Below are 17,022 nucleotides of genomic sequence, written 5' to 3'. Positions count from 1 at the left end.
CCGTGCGCGCGTAGTCTTCTCTCGTTTTGTTGTGGGCCGATGCACTGGGTCACCATCACGGCGAAAGAGTTCGGGACGTCCTGATGCTTCTAGAACTTTCCTGGCCGCGCCGGCTGTCGCGCGGGCTGGCCATACGTATGACACCAGGTTTGAGTATGTGTATTTTGGACCACATGCTCGTACGTGAAGCTAGCCCATGCAAGCTTCTTGCTTCCCTATACAAATATATGACCCATATCACTCTCTGCAGCTCATTTGATCATATTTAAATGATTTGCATCAAAATGTTGTACAAAATCTCTTCAAACACTACTGTAATTACAAAGGATAGCAGCTGATCTGTGAGATCTTCGTGGCTTCTCCTTGAATCTCCCAGCCGAAGCAAACCAAGACGCGCCGTAATCTGAATTCTGAAAGTCCACACTGGAATCTACTATATATCATTGGGTACACTGGAACCACAGACACGGAGACAGCTTTGTTGGCTTGATGCTGCCTGCAACACGACGACGACGTATATAGCAATAGCCTAGCTAAACCTGTACTAGCAATAGCCTAGCTAAGACAACAAACGTGTGCTTGGATTTTGTACGTACTATGCATAGCAATAGCCTAGCTAAACCTGTATTAGAATCCTTCTGCAGAGAACCTAAAGGGCGTACCCAGTGCTGTATTAGAATCCTTCATTTGTGCTTCGACGAGGCTGGACAATCTTGCTAGAGACCGACGAGGCTCTAGCGCTTCGCCATTTTCAATCATTTGTGCTTATGCATATATTTGGAGAAAACTCTTATTTATTTGGAGACGACAATGACAACCATCAGCATAGCTTAATCGAAGGTGTTCTCCAGCCCAAATCTATGGATGTAATTAACTTGAGACCTCTAGAGGCCCTAGGAACCAGAAGCCACACAATCCTCTAATTGTCAGATGGAACTCAACGCAAAAAAAATATATTAAAGTGGGAAATTGTACTTTGCAATTCTCTAATGAATGAATAAAGTGACATTTCCGTTTCTAAAAAAGGTGATATTTCCCTAAACTTTTGTTCCTTGTGTTTTATTGCACATTTACTTAATTTTGTATACGAATGTATAGTGGCACGCCTGCGCTCATTAGTACTAAGTAGTACGACCCACGAAACACAAAGAGATCCTCCAAGCATTGAATTTTCTGGCGAAACACATACACATAGGACGATCACTTTATTTAAGAAATTAGAGTAAAAATGCCCTCATGATTATTTTCAAGGAATATATCATCCTTGTCTTTCAAGCAAAAACACAACCCATCTCAGAAAAGAAAATTTAAAAATATAGCTCACATACAAACGTCGTTAAAAATACACTTCACACACAAAATCAATCAAGATCACTCTCAAGGAAATATATGACCTATCTTATAAAATTGAGACAAATATAGATCGCACATAAATTGCATCACTTGTGGTTCATCAGCCTCCTTCTATGTGACTTTAGACTAAGGACCACAAATCTAATAAGCCCTGCAAATGCTTGGAATCATCTGGCTGAATGGGACTTGTCTCTTCAGTACAACAACTCACATTTACCTGAAATATTGATTTGCATATATAGAAATAAGTTTAAAAGCAAAGGACGATGGAGCAACCACGTAAAGAAAAATGTTATCGCAGAATTGATCTTAAGCAGAGCACAATAAGATAAGTTGGTTTTGCCAAGGAACACGCCTAATCTAAAATAATTCAATCCAGCAAAAACACTAATACAAGATTAAAACATGAACCGCCATCCAGGTACATAATATATTTGTTTCCATGGTGCTTTGATTAGATCATTTCACTTAAAACATCTTAGACCTATCAGACAAGTTAACCCGTTAACATTTATTTTCCAGATATCAACACGCTTTACAACAACGAAGTTGATTTGATTAGCATGCGTGGTGCGTTTCAATTGGCTAGCTATTCAGTACAAGTAATCTATGAATCAGCTTTTGTACCAAACTTTGTTTGAGAAAAGAAGAAAATTAAGCATACATCCAGCAACCGAAAACTCATAGAGCGTGTACCAAATAAGTTGTTGGCGATTATGTTCCAAAATGGTGATGCCTAAAATTTCCTTTTAGAGAACTTGCTGAGCACGTTCTTTTTCATTAAGGAGAAGCATGCGTTTAAGAATTTAAGATAAAAAAAGGCAAGCAAAAAAAAACACAATAAGTAAACTGAAAACATGTATGTATGAAACATGCATGCTGAGGAATGTGGAGTACTCACTCCTGGTTGTGATGAGTGAATTGTCAACCGTGTGGTGTGATCGTGTGCTTGGTCTTTGGTTGCAGGTACACGGGCGTCGAGTGTCGACGGAGAGCTGCCGTGGAGGTGTTGTGGCCGATGGACCGTGCGGTGGACGGCGGTGAAGGGCAGCCGGGACCGGAGCTCGGGCCAGATGGTAGCTGTGGCGTCCACTCCTGGATCGAGGGCGCAAGCGCCGACAGATGGCGGGTTTCTTGGTTTGCGCCACAAAACTAAGTTGGCGGACGGCGGTTGAAGACGCCAAGTCGTGGAGGCACGGGCGTCGGTCTCGGAACTGGCGGAGGAACGGGCGTCGACGGCATCTAGGGCCTCGCTGCGGGCGAGGAGGTGACGGGCGTCGGACGGCGTCTAGGGCCGTCAGAAGGCCGATGCGGGAACGGCGTCCAGGGCCACGGCGTGGAGGCGGGAATCTTTCCGCGTGTGGAGTTTTGGAGGTTTTCTCAAAACCGGCCACCTACCCGGGTTTCGCAGACCCTCCAAAACCGCGGACCGGATCTTCATTCCCACGGCGGCATCGCGGAGAAGACTTCGACTCGAAGAAAGAACATCGGCCGTTGGATGAGTCCTTATATCTTTTTCCTGTTTTGCCCCTACGGGCCTTCTAATTTAATTTCAGCTATTAGGGGTAGTTTAGTATTTTAGTCTAGAGTTGGTGGGCTTAAATACCCCCTCACCCTCTCTCTTTTTCTGGTCGGGCGTCTTCTCCCTGGCGTCTCCTCTTCCTTCCTACTTCTCTAGGATTAGGATTTTAGGGCTATGGATTTTTGAGACTCTTGTATGAAATTGATCGGGAAAGGAGGCCCTCTCCTCCTTGTGCCCTCGGGGCTTTTGAATTCGTGTCTATTTCATACATCTTGTGCCTTGTTTGGTTGAAATTCGATTTTCCGTTGTCGATTCTTGTGCACGAGATGAGGGATTGTTTCCTGATGATCACGTGACTCTTTGAAGTGATTCTAATCCATCTAGCCTAGTGCTAAAACCCGCGGAATCACGAGTCCCTTCGAAACGACATTTTTGCGTTCTTGAGAAAACCCCGTTCTTGCTCGGGAATTCCTCAATTCCTCCCAAACCATGGAGTGATTCGTCGATTCCTTCCGTGGACATGTTCACAAGTCCTTTGTAATCATGCCTACAAAATTTGGTGAGATTTGGACTTGATTTGGCCCTTCGATCATCAAGTTTGTCAAAAGTCGCGGGCTGAAAAATTTGTTTCTGGGCATAGGCAGACTTTTTCCTATCACCGGTTCAACCGGCGCTTGTGATATGTTGCGTCGGATCAACCGGTGAGTTGGTTTTTTGGCTGTTAGGGTTTTGGTTTTTGGTTCGTTGCACCGGCGTATAGAAGTCTCTTAGCATCGGTTCAACTGGTGTTCAGTTTGATCCGTTTTGCAGTCTCTCTGGACAACTGCACCGGTGCTTTGGATTTGACTTCGTCGGTTTAACCGGTACTTGGTAAGTCAGTTTTGGAGCCTCTCTGGACAACTGCACCGACACTGAGCTTTGATTTTATCGAATCATCCGGTGCACTATCTCCGGTTGAACCGACGTTGTTTAAACCGTAGCGTCGGTTTAACCGGTGAGTGCTTTTTCTTTGCTGCTGGCTCTGTGACGTCGGCTGAACCGGTGAAGGTTTTCTTCACACGTCGGTTTAACCGGTGTTCATATACCGTGCCTGTTTCGCACTGTTTCTTCGTGTTTGCTTCCGCGTTTGTTCTCGTTTGTTCCTAGGGCCGTTGTGTGCTGGTGTAGCTCCTCCATAGCTGCTCCACACTTTCCCTAGGACTCTAGGGTTTTGGTGAGTTATTGGGATTAGGCAAATAGCTTCTGTTCGCGAAATTTTTGAATCACCTCCCATTCACCTCCCCCTCTGGTCGCCTGTTCGGTCCCTCACATGCACATGTAAAAACACATCCTTGATACATACTGACACGTATACACGGCAGTGAATCATGATATAACTAGACAAGTAATGAAGTTCGGAGTGTTTATACACGCACATTGGCATGCACGTACCTGCTGGGTTCGAAGGGGTGCAGGGTTTTCAATGCTTTAACTGGAGTTTGCAAAGCAAATTTTCTGGTGAATCATCATGATCGCTCTCCAACTGGAGTTTGGGAAGGAAAAATAAGCGCGGGTGGTAAGTTATATACTCAATCAAAGCTGAGGTTTCCATTAACTACTGAGGAAAAACAATTAATCCATGGCAGGCAGCTACCTCTGTATCGGGACGGTGAGATGAGGAGACCATTTCATCGGTGTTCGTTCTGATCAATTGGATAGTCGGATGGTTACGATGAACCTCGGCTGCACGTCTGAGAGCTGCTTCCACTTTCTCCACCTCACACATGTTGGCACCCGCACAGTCGATGTAACAAATGGCTTTCTGAAGACGTCGGCGCATCCACAGGAAGCTGATGAACTGAGCATCAGGATCATCCTTCCACTCGAGCACACTGAAACGTTCTTCAATGTGGTGCTGAAGCTGAGAATTGCAGAATGCAGTATACAAAAACACAACATGGATGTCAGTAAGTAGTACCCAAGAACATATAATTAAATGTTTCTTAACAGGCTGGAAGAGAGAGCACTCACTAGAGCCACCTTATGTTCATCAGATAAGATGCCATCTTCATATACTCGATCCATTTTTATGGTTGGACGGTTGGGATGATTTTCCACAGCATGCGTGACCATAGCCTCCACTTCCTGCACTTCTGCGGCAGTAGCACCCGTGCAGTCGACTGTGACGCCGACTTGCTCAAGTGAAAGGAGGTTATCCAGACCCAAGTCAAGATCTTCGATTTCTTCCTTTGTTGGGAACTGCTCCAACGGCACACCATCATCTTCTACCGAGCTCCAATACCCTGCATAAACTACAAACTGCAGGTGTTCAAGCCTTGGCATGGCGCCCATCTGAAACTTGAGCGTTGTGCCCACAAGGCAGAACCTCAGATTCCTGAAGCCGTCTGTACCAACGGTATATCCTGGAGGCCAGCTGAAACCAACTAGCTCGAGGTAGCTGTAACACCCGGATACTCCGGCCATTGGCCCGGATACTCCGGGCATGGAGTTTCTATTTTCCTAATGTGGTCATATGGGCCCCACAACCATTTAAATAGAAAATCTCTCTCTCCCTCTCCCTCACAGCTCACTCTTCCTCTCCCCTCACGAGCACTCTCTCCCTCTCACTCACTCCCTCATGAGCCCTCTCTCTCCCTCACTAGCACTCCTTCCTCCCTAAGCCCTAGACCCCAAGATCTTCAAGTTCAAGTTGATTCCAAGGCTAAGGGAACTTCTATCGGCGTGGAGAATCATCCTCTCCATTCATTCATCCTTGGGGGGGGGGGGGGGCTTCGGTTTCAACTTGAGAAAGTACCCGAGCTAGGGCTAAATGGATTGATCGTTCTAGGATGTTTTAAACGATTTCTTTTGGGTCAATCATCTTCTTATGAGTCACTCTACTAGGGTCTAGGAGGGTTTTGATTTTTGTGGGTTGGTTTTGTCACAATCAAAATTTCAGTTTTTGGGGCGAAAATGCTGTCAAGCCCGGAGACTCCGAGTATAAGCCCGGAAACTCCGGGTTTCGAAAACTCCGGGCGAAACTCCGGGTATAGGCCCGGATACTCCGGGTTTGGGACACTCCGGGCGAAACTCCAGGTATAGGCCCGGAAACTCCGGATTTCGGAATCCGGATACTCCGGGTATGAATCCGGATATTCCGGCTTTTAATAGAACTGTTGGGTGTAGAATTGGATAAATTTGGGGTAAATTTGTTGTGTTTCCACTTGGGCATTTCAAGGATTGTTGTTGCATATCGTATTTGCATACATTCTCATATCATTGCATACGTGTAGACGCTGCCGCCGAGGGAGCCGTATACGCAGTGGTTGCGGAGCCACAGGAGCCGCAGGGGCCAGCCCCGCAGGAGGAGGTTCGCGGGGAATCGGCCCAAGGCCCCACTCACCCCAGTGTTGAGCAGCAGGCGCAAGGCAAGCCCCGGTGCACATCCTTCTATTTTTAAATTATGACACCTATATATATGTTTCTATTACTTGAGCATTAGGTGTCGGAATTATCTGGAACCCTAGTTGCATGATCCCTGGGATCCCCTGAGTTATACTAGTATGTATAGGACGATAGAAGTGCTATGCTTAATAGTCTCGATAGAAGTCGAGTGACGTTTGTCACCCGCGAGATATAGGACATTTAGAAGTCGGGTAATTTCCGGTTACTCGCGAGAATTAGGATATATTTACATTCCAGTACATGAGTTGTTGAATTTTGATATGGAAAGTTGGAGACCCGGGCGGGGGAAAGTTAGCCCCGTCTGTGTCGGTTAAGGACCGTTCGTTGTCTGGCCCTGTGATCGAGTTTGAATTGTACTAACCGCATGCCGGGAGTAGGAGGTAGTCGAAACCGGTAAGTCGAGTACTACTTTGCTTCGAAAGTACAGGAACCCGCACCCAACTCCTGGGGCGAGACGAGTAGTCGCGGAGAATTGGGTTGCACATGTTTACTTTTGGTGGTCTCACGTTGAGCTCGGCTGACCATATGTCGTTGGGCTGGTTCATGTAGTTCGAGGCGGGGAGGGGAATGGTTGGCATGTATAGTCCGACGGGGCAAATACGTGTCGTGTTGGTTAGGTCCACCTTGCAAGGTTAAATCGAATCGATTCGCCGTCAGTCGCATCTCGGATATGAGCACCTTGATCACAGCACCACATCATAGTAATGTTATATGGAATTAAAGTAATGTTGGAGATATCTATCATGAATTAATACCTCATGTTGTTATGATTGCTTAGCAGGTGCAAATATTAGTTAATGATTGTTATATATAGAATTTGGGCTAAAAGTGGAAAAATAAGGACTCACTTTTAGAAGCTTTTTATGCAAAAATAACCACCAGCCAGAAAGCTTTGCATGTCCAGATATGTGGGCTAAGTTATACCCACTGGTCGGGTAAGCCTTGCTGAGTATTAGAATACTCAGGGTTTGTTGCCACCATTATTATTTCAGGACCCCAGGACGTCGACTTCTGCCCCTGTTGTGCTAAGTTCATCCGTCGGGATGCAGAGGGGTGGCAGGTCGTGGAGCGAGACCTGTAGGTTCGGTTTTCGTTGAGTCGTACACTTGTGGGCTGAGTGTGCGGCTATCTGTTTTGCGTAGACCGGTCTGGCCGGTACGTGGGACCGGTCTGACCGGTGGCGTCGGCTGGTAGTGCCGACCGGTCCGACCGGTTGGTAGAACCGGTCTGACCGGTCTCGATAAATCAGAGTTGATGACTGCTAGTGTAGTCGTAGGGTCTGTTCTTTTCAAACTTCAGTCATCTATTGTAAAGGAAGTATGTAAATTATTTATATATATTTGAACTCGGCTTGTAAAACTTAATACTTCGTGTCGTGATCGCCCTTGTATTTTTAAGTATTATTGTCGTGCTTGTACCATCTACGCTCGCCTTAGCGTGGGACTTCCGGTATTGTTTCGATCGGGTCGTGGGTTGAGAAAGGATCGCCAAATTAAGCCGTTAAGCTAATGCGCCCGATGTGTTCAAATGACGGCCATTAGGCTTAATTAGAGTTTTAATTTGGCGGTTCTATCACAGTAGTACTCGGCTTAATTAAAATTAAATAAATTCTTAACCTAGAATAGAAGTGGTGTAGAGGTATGGGTGGGTTACTCGTACTAGCCCTAGATAGTTCATGTCAGTATTTAGACACTTGGGTTTCGTTAAGAGGAGGACGTAAGACGCTCATGCATCATGCATCATGTCATTCATTGATTTAAATTCATGTATTCGGGATGGGATCGGGGTGAAACATCATGAGTGTAACCGGATACTCCGGTATTTCACCCGGAGACTCCGGATTAATCCGGATACTCCGAATATTCCGGGTGGGGTGTCCGGATATTCCGGATGAAAAATCCGGACAGTCCGGATTTGGTTGCCAAAATTTCCGGCTTTTTGATTTATTTTATATTTTCTGCATTCTTCCATGGTCGATTGTTATGTAACCAAAATATGTAACTAATCCAATCATGGTTGAATGCAGAATGGGAGAACCACCAAACCCTCCTGAGTTGGCCCAGGCCATTGCGGCCATGCTCACCGGGCGCGACGAGCAGACCACACTCCTCCGTGAGCTCGTGCGGCAGGGCAGAGCACCACGGCCTGACCATCACCACCAGCCACCTGCTCCTGGCTATCCGGAGTTTCTGGCTACTCAACCCCCGTTGTTCCATAAAGCGGATGAGCCACTGGAGGCGGACAGTTGGCTTCGGACCATAGAGTCTAAATTCACCCTGCACCCGTACAATGATGGGGATAAAGCTGGATTGGCAGCTCAGCAGCTGAGAGGTCCCGCGCACACATGGTGGGAGAATCATGTGGCAATGTTTCCTGCGGACACTCGGTTCACTTGGGCTCAGTTCAAGGAGGCTTTCAGAGCGCACCATATTCCAGCGGGGGTGATTAGGAGGATGCTCACCGAGTTCTTGGCCCTAAAGCAAGGCAACAACAGTGTGTTGCAATACTCTCAGACTTTCAACACCCTGTCCCAGTATGCGGGATACCACATGGATACTGATGAGAAGAAGCAAGCGTGCTTCAGGCAGGGGCTCAGTAGTAAGCTCCAGGATCGCTTGGCAATGGTCAAGTTTGACAGTTTCAGTGAGCTGGTAAATGGGGCTATCATACAGGAGGACGCCCATCTGGCTCACAAGGCAGAGAAGAAGAGGAAGGCACCAGCAGTGTGATCTTCTAGCAGTGCTCCCCAGAGGTTCCGTCTGGTGCAGTCGGGCCCACAGCGAGCCCCCTTCCAGCACCAGCCACAGCAGCAGTGGGGATATAGGCCCCATCAGTACACTCAGCCACAGGGGATAGTCAGGCCTCCTGCTCCTCAGCAGAATGAGCAAAAGGTCTGGGTGCAGCAGCCGGGGTGCGCCCCAATTTACTCCCGTGCTACAACTGTGGGCAGCCGGGTCACTTTGCACGGAACTACCCAGTGCCACCCAAGCAAGGCCAGCAATCAAGCCAGCAGGGTCAGAAGCAGAGTGTGGCCCACTTCAAGCCGGGATAAGTGCACTACACCACCCTTGAGGTTATTCCTGAGGGAGCTCCAGTGATGGCGGGTACGTTCTCAGTAAACGCACAACCCGTTACAGTATTATTTGACTCAAGGGCGTCTCATACCTTTATTAGTAAGGAGTGTAATGTTAGACTGGGGCTAAAGATTGAAAGTATGCCCAAGCCGTACCATATTCACTCACCTGGGGGAAACTTAATCACCAATCAATTTGTCAAGCAAGTACCCCTACAGTTGCAAGGAAAAGTTTTTCCTACGGCCCTGATAATGTTACCAACCCAAAGGATAGATATGATATTGGGCATGAACTGGATGGAGAGTCAGGGGGTTAGTCTGGACACGACCTCACACTCTGTGCACATCAAATCTTCTATTCAGGGGTGTATGACTTTGTATTTGAGAGATTATATGTCCTGGACACCTGCGGTGAATCAGATTGAGTGTAAAAAGCTAGAGGACATACCAGTTGTATGTCAATACCCAGATGTTTTTCCAGATGAATTGCCGGGCATACCACCTGTCGGTACCGCAGGACTGGGGTACCCCCTCTTGCTGTGTCTAGGCAAGGGCCTTGTAGTTATCCTTGGCTACGTCCAAACAGCCGGACCCCTGTGGTCCGGAGTCCTGTCCTCCCGGCAACGGTTCCGGACCTGACTCATGGCTGGGAAAGGTCCTGGAACGCCACGTGTTCCGGAAGAGGCAAGCGCTCAGCCCGAACAGCCGGGGCTCCGGACCTCCCGAGGAGTCCGGACCCCCGCGGAAGTCCCGGACCCCTCATGGGGTCCCGGACCACCTGTATAGTAACCGGACCCCTCACTAAGGGAAGAAGACGACACCCTGCCTCGAGGTGGTCCGGAGCCGACACGTGTCTACAAGCACAGACACGTATACAAGGCGGCTTGGTCTCCATACTAAGCCTCACCCACCACTGCATTCATTGTGGTAGGTGAACGTCCGCATTGATGCAGCAGAAGCCGAGGCGATTCTTTCACCAGGGGCACTATTGATCGCATATTACCAAGGTGCATAGTGGAGCTGCTGGAGCCGCCCACGCCGCGGCTGTCAGTCTGCCATAACAGATGGATACGATGGCTCAACTTCACCCATTATGACGCCTACATAATAGCCTCAACAGGTCACGCCGCAAGCTACGTTCCCCCAACGGGCACCTTGCTGACGGGACAAGAGAAGACCTCCTCTCGTCAGAGAGACAGCAGGGCATGGAAGCATATCGGGGGAAAGATTCGTAACCACTGTAGCCATTAGAGTACTCTGCGTAGTATGCTGCACAGTGCGTTGGGCCCACTTGTCGGGGCCCCGACGTCCAATGTATCTGCACCCCTTGGTCTATAAAAGGGGGGCGCCCGCAAGAAGAAGGACCAGGCTGGGTGAAAGCCAAGGCCTGGCAGAGGATAGGTTCATACACAACCAGAACAATACATCTCCCAGTGGACGTAGGGTATTACGCTCCGGCGGCCCGAACCACTCTAAATCGTGTGTTCTTGTGAGCTTCCTCCCAAAGCTATATCAGCCCAATCGCCTAGTTCATCCCCGAGTACTCCCTCTCTGGGAATAGGCGGGTGCGCTCCGCCACCCGGCTGTGGGTACCCTACAAATCCCACGACATTTGGCGCCGTCCGTGGGGAGTCAGGCGCAGGTTGGATCTTCGGGCTTCTGGGCCGTGTTCATCCTCTGCAACAACGAGCGAGAAGATGAAGAAAGGCAGGGCGTCACCCACGCCACGTGCCGTGGCACTGGGGCACCAACGCCCACGGTGCGGCGGCGCATGGCAGCAGCGTCTGTTGTGCGTCGCCACGGCAACACCTCAGAGCCGGCGCGGCAGCGCACAGCGGAGGCGCCGCTGGGAGCTGCTACCCCTACGTCGACTCAAGGTTTTCTCTCAAGCAACGGCCACGCTTCCTCTGCGGTGGCATGGCGTCGGCTCAAGGCTTTCTCTCAATATGGAGCTTGGAGCCGACGGCCATCCCGGAGGAAGTTGACCGTGTCGTCGCGTCGTCTCCGGCACTACCCAAGGTTCTTGGTGCTGCTGCAGACAGGACCCCGCCACCAGGCCCGGGGGCCCCTGGCGCTAGCACCAAGGAAAGCTGGCGAACGACCACCCTTCTCCACGCTCCGTGCTCGTCCATACGAGCACCCATTCTTCTGCGAGCAACAGGCGGGCTGGCTTCGGGTGGCAAACGACGACGGCTGGGGGCCTCTCCCATTCAAAGCCAAAGAATTTGTCTCATGCTACCTAAAGCATGTGACAGCTCTTAGGCAAGGAGGGGTCCCCCGAGCTCCCGAGGTGATGCTGGATGATGCAGTTCAGGCACATCCAGGGCGCCTTCGCCTCCGACGACTATGAAGAATTCGGGAGTGGCCGTACCACTCCCAACCGGAGAAGAACATGCTGTATAGCATGCAGCCGTAGGTTACTCCTAAGAAAGGACTAAGAGAGTTCCTCCTTTGTAATAACGTGGCACCTACGTGTGAGCCCAGAGCGGTCAAGGTCCGACCTTGTAAACCCGACCTCTGGCCCTATCACACAAACAGGCAAAAAGCGGTCCGGAGTGGTGGAGGTCCGACCTCGTAATCCCGACCTCTGATGTATACCGTGACAACCACAATAATAAAGGAGATTTTCTTTCTCAATTTTACCTAGGCTCCACCCTGATTACATTTATTCGCCTTGGTTTAACTATTCTTTCCTCTTGAATGGAGTTTTCCTTGTTGCTAACAATCCAAGTTAAGTTGCTAGCTTATGGTCAGGTGGGAACACCCCTTCTAGCTGGAAGGCAGTCCGGACCCCTAAGGATCTGCTCTGGAAAAGTGGTACTCGTATCCTGGGGTAGAGAAGCTCCGCGTAGCTTAGCCTGGTAATGTACCCTAAGTTTACGTACTTCACTACCCTGTTACAAGTGCTCTAGTATCCGAGTCTGCTGTCTTTAGAGGTCCCGGGCTCCCTTCTAGTATAAGGCTTGGTTTCTTTGCACCTTACTATGAGGTCCGGTAACATGCTTCATCGGATCGTCAGCAACGACTCAAGTCCACTCCGGTGGCCCGCTCCGGCGGAGACCGCTCGCCACGGTCGCTCCAAGTCCACTCCGGTGGCCCGCTCCGGCGGAGACCGCTCGCCACGGTCGACTCAAGTCCACTCCGGTGGCCCGCTCCGGCGGAGACCGCTCGCCACGGTCGACTCAAGTCCACTCCGGTGGCCCGCTCCGGCGGAGACCGCTCGCCACGGTCGACTCAAGTCCACTCCGGTGGCCCGCTCCGGCGGAGACCGCTCGCCACGGTCGACTCAAGTCCACTCCGGTGGCCCGCTCCGGCGGAGACCGCTCGCCACGGTCGACTCAAGTCCACTCCGGTGGCCCGCTCCGGCGGAGACCGCTCGCCACGGTCGACTCAAGTCCACTCCGGTGGCCCGCTCCGGCGGAGACCGCTCGCCGCGGTCGCCAAAAGCCAGGTCCAGGAAGTGGTGTTTGCTCCCTGAGCGGTCCGAGGTCTGTGTAGCCGCTTAGCTTGGTTCCGCACCCTAAGCCTATGCCTTCGTCGCCCTGTGGAGAGCACTCTAGAGCCTGAACCTGGCAACCGGTGTACCGGCCTCAGGGGTCCGGGGCGCCAGCTCTCTCCATGAGCACACCAACGCAATCAAGTTGCGTAGAAACACATCACAGTAGTGGCCCCACCCGCGGGTTCGAACCTCTCCCGAGGTGGGCCCGGGGGCCACTGTCGGTACCCCAGGACTGGGGTACCCCCTCTTGCTGTGTCTAGGCAAGGGCCTTGTAGTTATCCTTGGCTACGTCCAAACAGCCGGACCCCTGTGGTCCGGAGTCCTGTCCTCCCGGCAACGGTTCCGGACCTGACTCATGGCTGGGAAAGGTCCTGGAACGCCACGTGTTCCGGAAGAGGCAGGCGCTCAGCCCGAACAGCCGGGGCTCCGGACCTCCCGAGGAGTCCGGACCCCCGCGGAAGTCCCGAACCCCTCATGGGGTCCCGGACCACCTGTATAGTAACCGGACCCCTCACTAAGGGAAGAAGACGACACCCTGCCTCGAGGTGGTCCGGAGCCGACACGTGTCTACAAGCACAGACACGTATACAAGGCGGCTTGGTCTCCATACTAAGCCTCACCCACCACTGCATTCATTGTGGTAGGTGAACGTCCGCATTGATGCAGCAGAAGCCGAGGCGATTCTTTCACCAGGGGGCACTATTGATCGCATATTACCAAGGTGCATAGTGGAGCTGCTGGCGCCGCCCACGCCGCGCCTGTCAGTTTGCCATAACAGATGGATACGACGGCTCAGCTTCACCCATTATGACGCCTACATAATAGCCTCAACAGGTCACGCCGCAAGCTACGTTCCCCCAACGGGCACCTTGCTGACGGGACAAGAGAAGACCTCCTCTCGTCAGAGAGACAGCAGGGCATGGAAGCATATCGGGGAAAAGATTCGTAACCACTGTAGCCATTAGAGTACTCTGCGCAGTATGCTGCACAGTGCGTTGGGCCCACTTGTCGGGGCCCCGACGTCCAATGTATCCGCACCCCTTGGTCTATAAAAGGGGGGCGCCCGCTAGAAGAAGGACCAGGCTGGGTGAAAGCCAAGGCCTGGCAGAGGATAGGTTCATACACAACCAGAACAATACATCTCCCAGTGGACGTAGGGTATTACGCTCCGGCGGCCCGAACCACTCTAAATTGTGTGTTCTTGTGAGCTTCCTCCCAAAGCTAGATCAGTCCAATCGCCTAGTTCATCCCCGAGTACTCCCCCTCTGGGAATAGGCGGGTGCGCTCCGTCACCCGACTGTGGGTACCCTACAAATCCCACGACACCACCTAACCGTGCGGTGGAGTTTGCTATTGAACTGCAACCGAGTACGGCACCGATTTCTAGGAGGCCTTACCGGATGCCACCCAATGAGCTAGCGGAGTTAAAGAAACAATTGCAGGAATTGCTAGAGAAAGGCTATATCCGTCCTAGCACGTCACCTTAGGGTTGTCCTGCACTTTTTGTGAAGAAGAAAGATGAGAGCCTCAGGTTGTGTGTGGACTATAGACTTCTGAATGCCGTCACAATCAAAAATAAATATCCCCTTCCCCGAATTGATATTCTATTTGATCAGCTATTCGGGGCCAAGGTGTTTTCCAAGATTGATCTCCGCTCTGGCTATTATCAGATAAAGATTAGAGCTGAGGATATTCCTAAGATGGCTTTTTCCACCAGATATGGACTTTTTGAATATCTGGTCATGTCTTTCGGACTAACGAATGCCCCTGCTCATTTCATATATCTCATGAACTCGGTGTTCATGCCCGAGTTAGACAAGTTTGTTGTGATTTTCATTGACGACATCCTGATATTTTCCAAGAATGAAGAAGAGCATGCAGAGCATCTCCGTATTGTGCTTCATCGCCTGCGGGAGCACAAGCTGTATGCCAAATTCAGCAAATGTGATTTCTGGCTCAAGGAAGTCCAGTTCTTGGGTCACATCATCTCAGACAAGGGGATTTCAGTTGATCCTATCAAGATTCAGGATGTCCTGAATTGGAAGACTCCAGAGTCTGTTCCAGAGGTCCGGAGTTTCCTTGGGCTAGCAGGCTATTATCGCCGGTTTGTACCAGAGTTCTCTAAGATTGCTAGACCCATGACTGAGTTACTTAAGAAAGGGGTGAGATTCATTTGGGACGACAAATGCGAGCAGGCCTTCCAGACTTTGAGAAAGCTTCTGACGACTGCCCTTGTCCTCGCTTAGCCAGATATTACCCAGCCTTTTGATGTGTATTGTGATGCATCAGGTACGGGCCTAGGCTGCGTCCTTATGCAGGATCAGCGTGTGATTGCTTATGCCTCCAGAGCCCTCAAGCGGCATGAAGAGAATTATGCCACACATGATCTGGAATTAGCAGCAGTGGTGCATGCATTGAAGATCTGGCGCCATTATCTTCTGAGCAATCCAGTGCACATATACTCAGACCATAAGAGTCTGAAGTATATTTTTACCCAGAGTGAGCTCAATTTGCGCCAGAGGCGGTGGTTAGAGCTGATAAAGGATTATGATTTGGAGATTCATTATCACCCGGGTAAGGCGAATGTCGTTGCGGATGCACTGAGTCGCAAGGCTAGTTGCAGTTGCACCTTAGCCTCGATGGTGCATGAAACCTTGTGCCAAGAAATGGAAAAATTAAATCTAACCATTGTATCTGAAGGCACACTTACTAACATTACCCTCACACCTACCCTCCGCGATCAGATTGTGGAGGCTCAGAAAAATGATGCAGGAATGAATAAGATCAAACAACGGCTCAGTGAGAATGATCCTCGGGTTCAATGCTTCCAGCAAGATAGTGAGGGGGTTCTTTGGTTTCAAGAACGGTTAGTAGTGCCTAAAAATTTTGAGCTTCGGAAACAAATTCTGGATGAGGCTCATCTTTCTTGATATTCTATTCACCGGGCAGTAATAAAATGTATCAAGATCTAAAACAGCGATTCTGGTGGACGAGGATGAAGTGGGAAATTGCAAAATATATATCTGAGTGTGATATTTGCAAAAGGGTGAAGGCGAGTCATTTGAGGCCAGCTGGTCCCTTGCAGCCCCTGAATATACCCTCGTGGAAGTGGGAAGATATTAGTATGGATTTCATTGTTGGGCTTCCCAAGACCTCAAAGGGGTATGACTCTATTTGGGTGATTGTGGACTGTCTCACGAAGTCAGCCCATTTCCTTCTAGTGAAGACCATTTATAGGGCACAACACTATGCGGAGTTGTATATCAGTCGGATCCTTAGCTTGCATGGGGTACCCCGGACCATTATTTCTGACCGTGGTGCCCAGTTTGTTGCACGCTTCTGGGAGCAGTTCCACTCGGCCCTGGGTACTCAGCTCATTCGTAGTTCAGCTTATCATCCTCAGACGGACGGCCAGACAGAGAGGATCAATCAAATTCTAGAGGATATGCTGCGAGCCTGTGTACTCTCTTACAGTAAAAAGTGGGATGAATGTCTGCCGCTTGCATAATTTTCTTACAACAACAGCTACCAAGAGAGTATCCAAATGGCTCCTTTCGAGGCATTATATGGGCGGAGGTGTAGAACGCCATTAAATTGGTCAGAAGCTGGGGAGAGAAATTTCTTTGGGCCGGATATAGTTAATGAAGCTGAAGAAGTCCAGCTCATCCAGAAAAATTTGAAAGCGGCTCAATCCCGCCAAAAGAGTTACGCGGACATAAAGCGGCAAGCTATCTCATTCCAAGTGGGGGATCATGTCTATTTGCGGGTATCTCCAATGAGGGGGGTCCAGTGGTTCGGGGTCAAAGGAAAACTTGCACCTCGCTATGTTGGGCCTTTTCCTATTGTTGAGCAATGTGGGCCGGTAGCGTATCACCTGGAACTTCCCGCCCACTTATCCGCAGTCCATAATATATTCCATGTCTCGTAGCTCAGAAAATGCCTCCGTGTTCCCGCCAAGATTGTGGATATAGATGAGTTACAATTGGAGCCCGATCTTGTGTACCCCGAGCACCCGGTGAAAATTGTTGATTTCAAAACCCGAGTTACTCGAAATCAAACCAGCAAATTCTATAAGGTGCAGTGGAGTAATCACTCCGAGCGGGAAGCAACTTGGGAGACGGAGGAATTTGT

The 17,022-nt window shown here is 50.0% G+C and overlaps 1 protein-coding gene across 1 annotated transcript; it reads right to left on the bottom strand.

The window, feature by feature from the left end:
- Positions 1–1,217: 1,217 nt before the first annotated feature.
- Positions 1,218–5,338, bottom strand: LOC120646500. The gene is made up of 4 exons (XM_039923056.1): positions 4,886–5,338; positions 4,509–4,775; positions 4,307–4,397; positions 1,218–1,570 (listed from the first exon to the last, which is right to left on the bottom strand). The coding sequence occupies exons 1-3, from the start codon at positions 5,336–5,338 to the stop codon at positions 4,335–4,337; spliced, it is 783 nt and encodes a 260-aa protein (XP_039778990.1). The 3' UTR covers positions 1,218–1,570; positions 4,307–4,334.
- Between the last annotated feature and the right edge of the window lie 11,684 nt (positions 5,339–17,022).

Source organism: Panicum virgatum, chromosome 8K, assembly GCF_016808335.1.
Source record: "Panicum virgatum strain AP13 chromosome 8K, P.virgatum_v5, whole genome shotgun sequence".
NCBI lineage: Eukaryota > Viridiplantae > Streptophyta > Magnoliopsida > Poales > Poaceae > Panicum > Panicum virgatum.
This window is presented reverse-complemented; position numbering and strand designations above follow the sequence as displayed.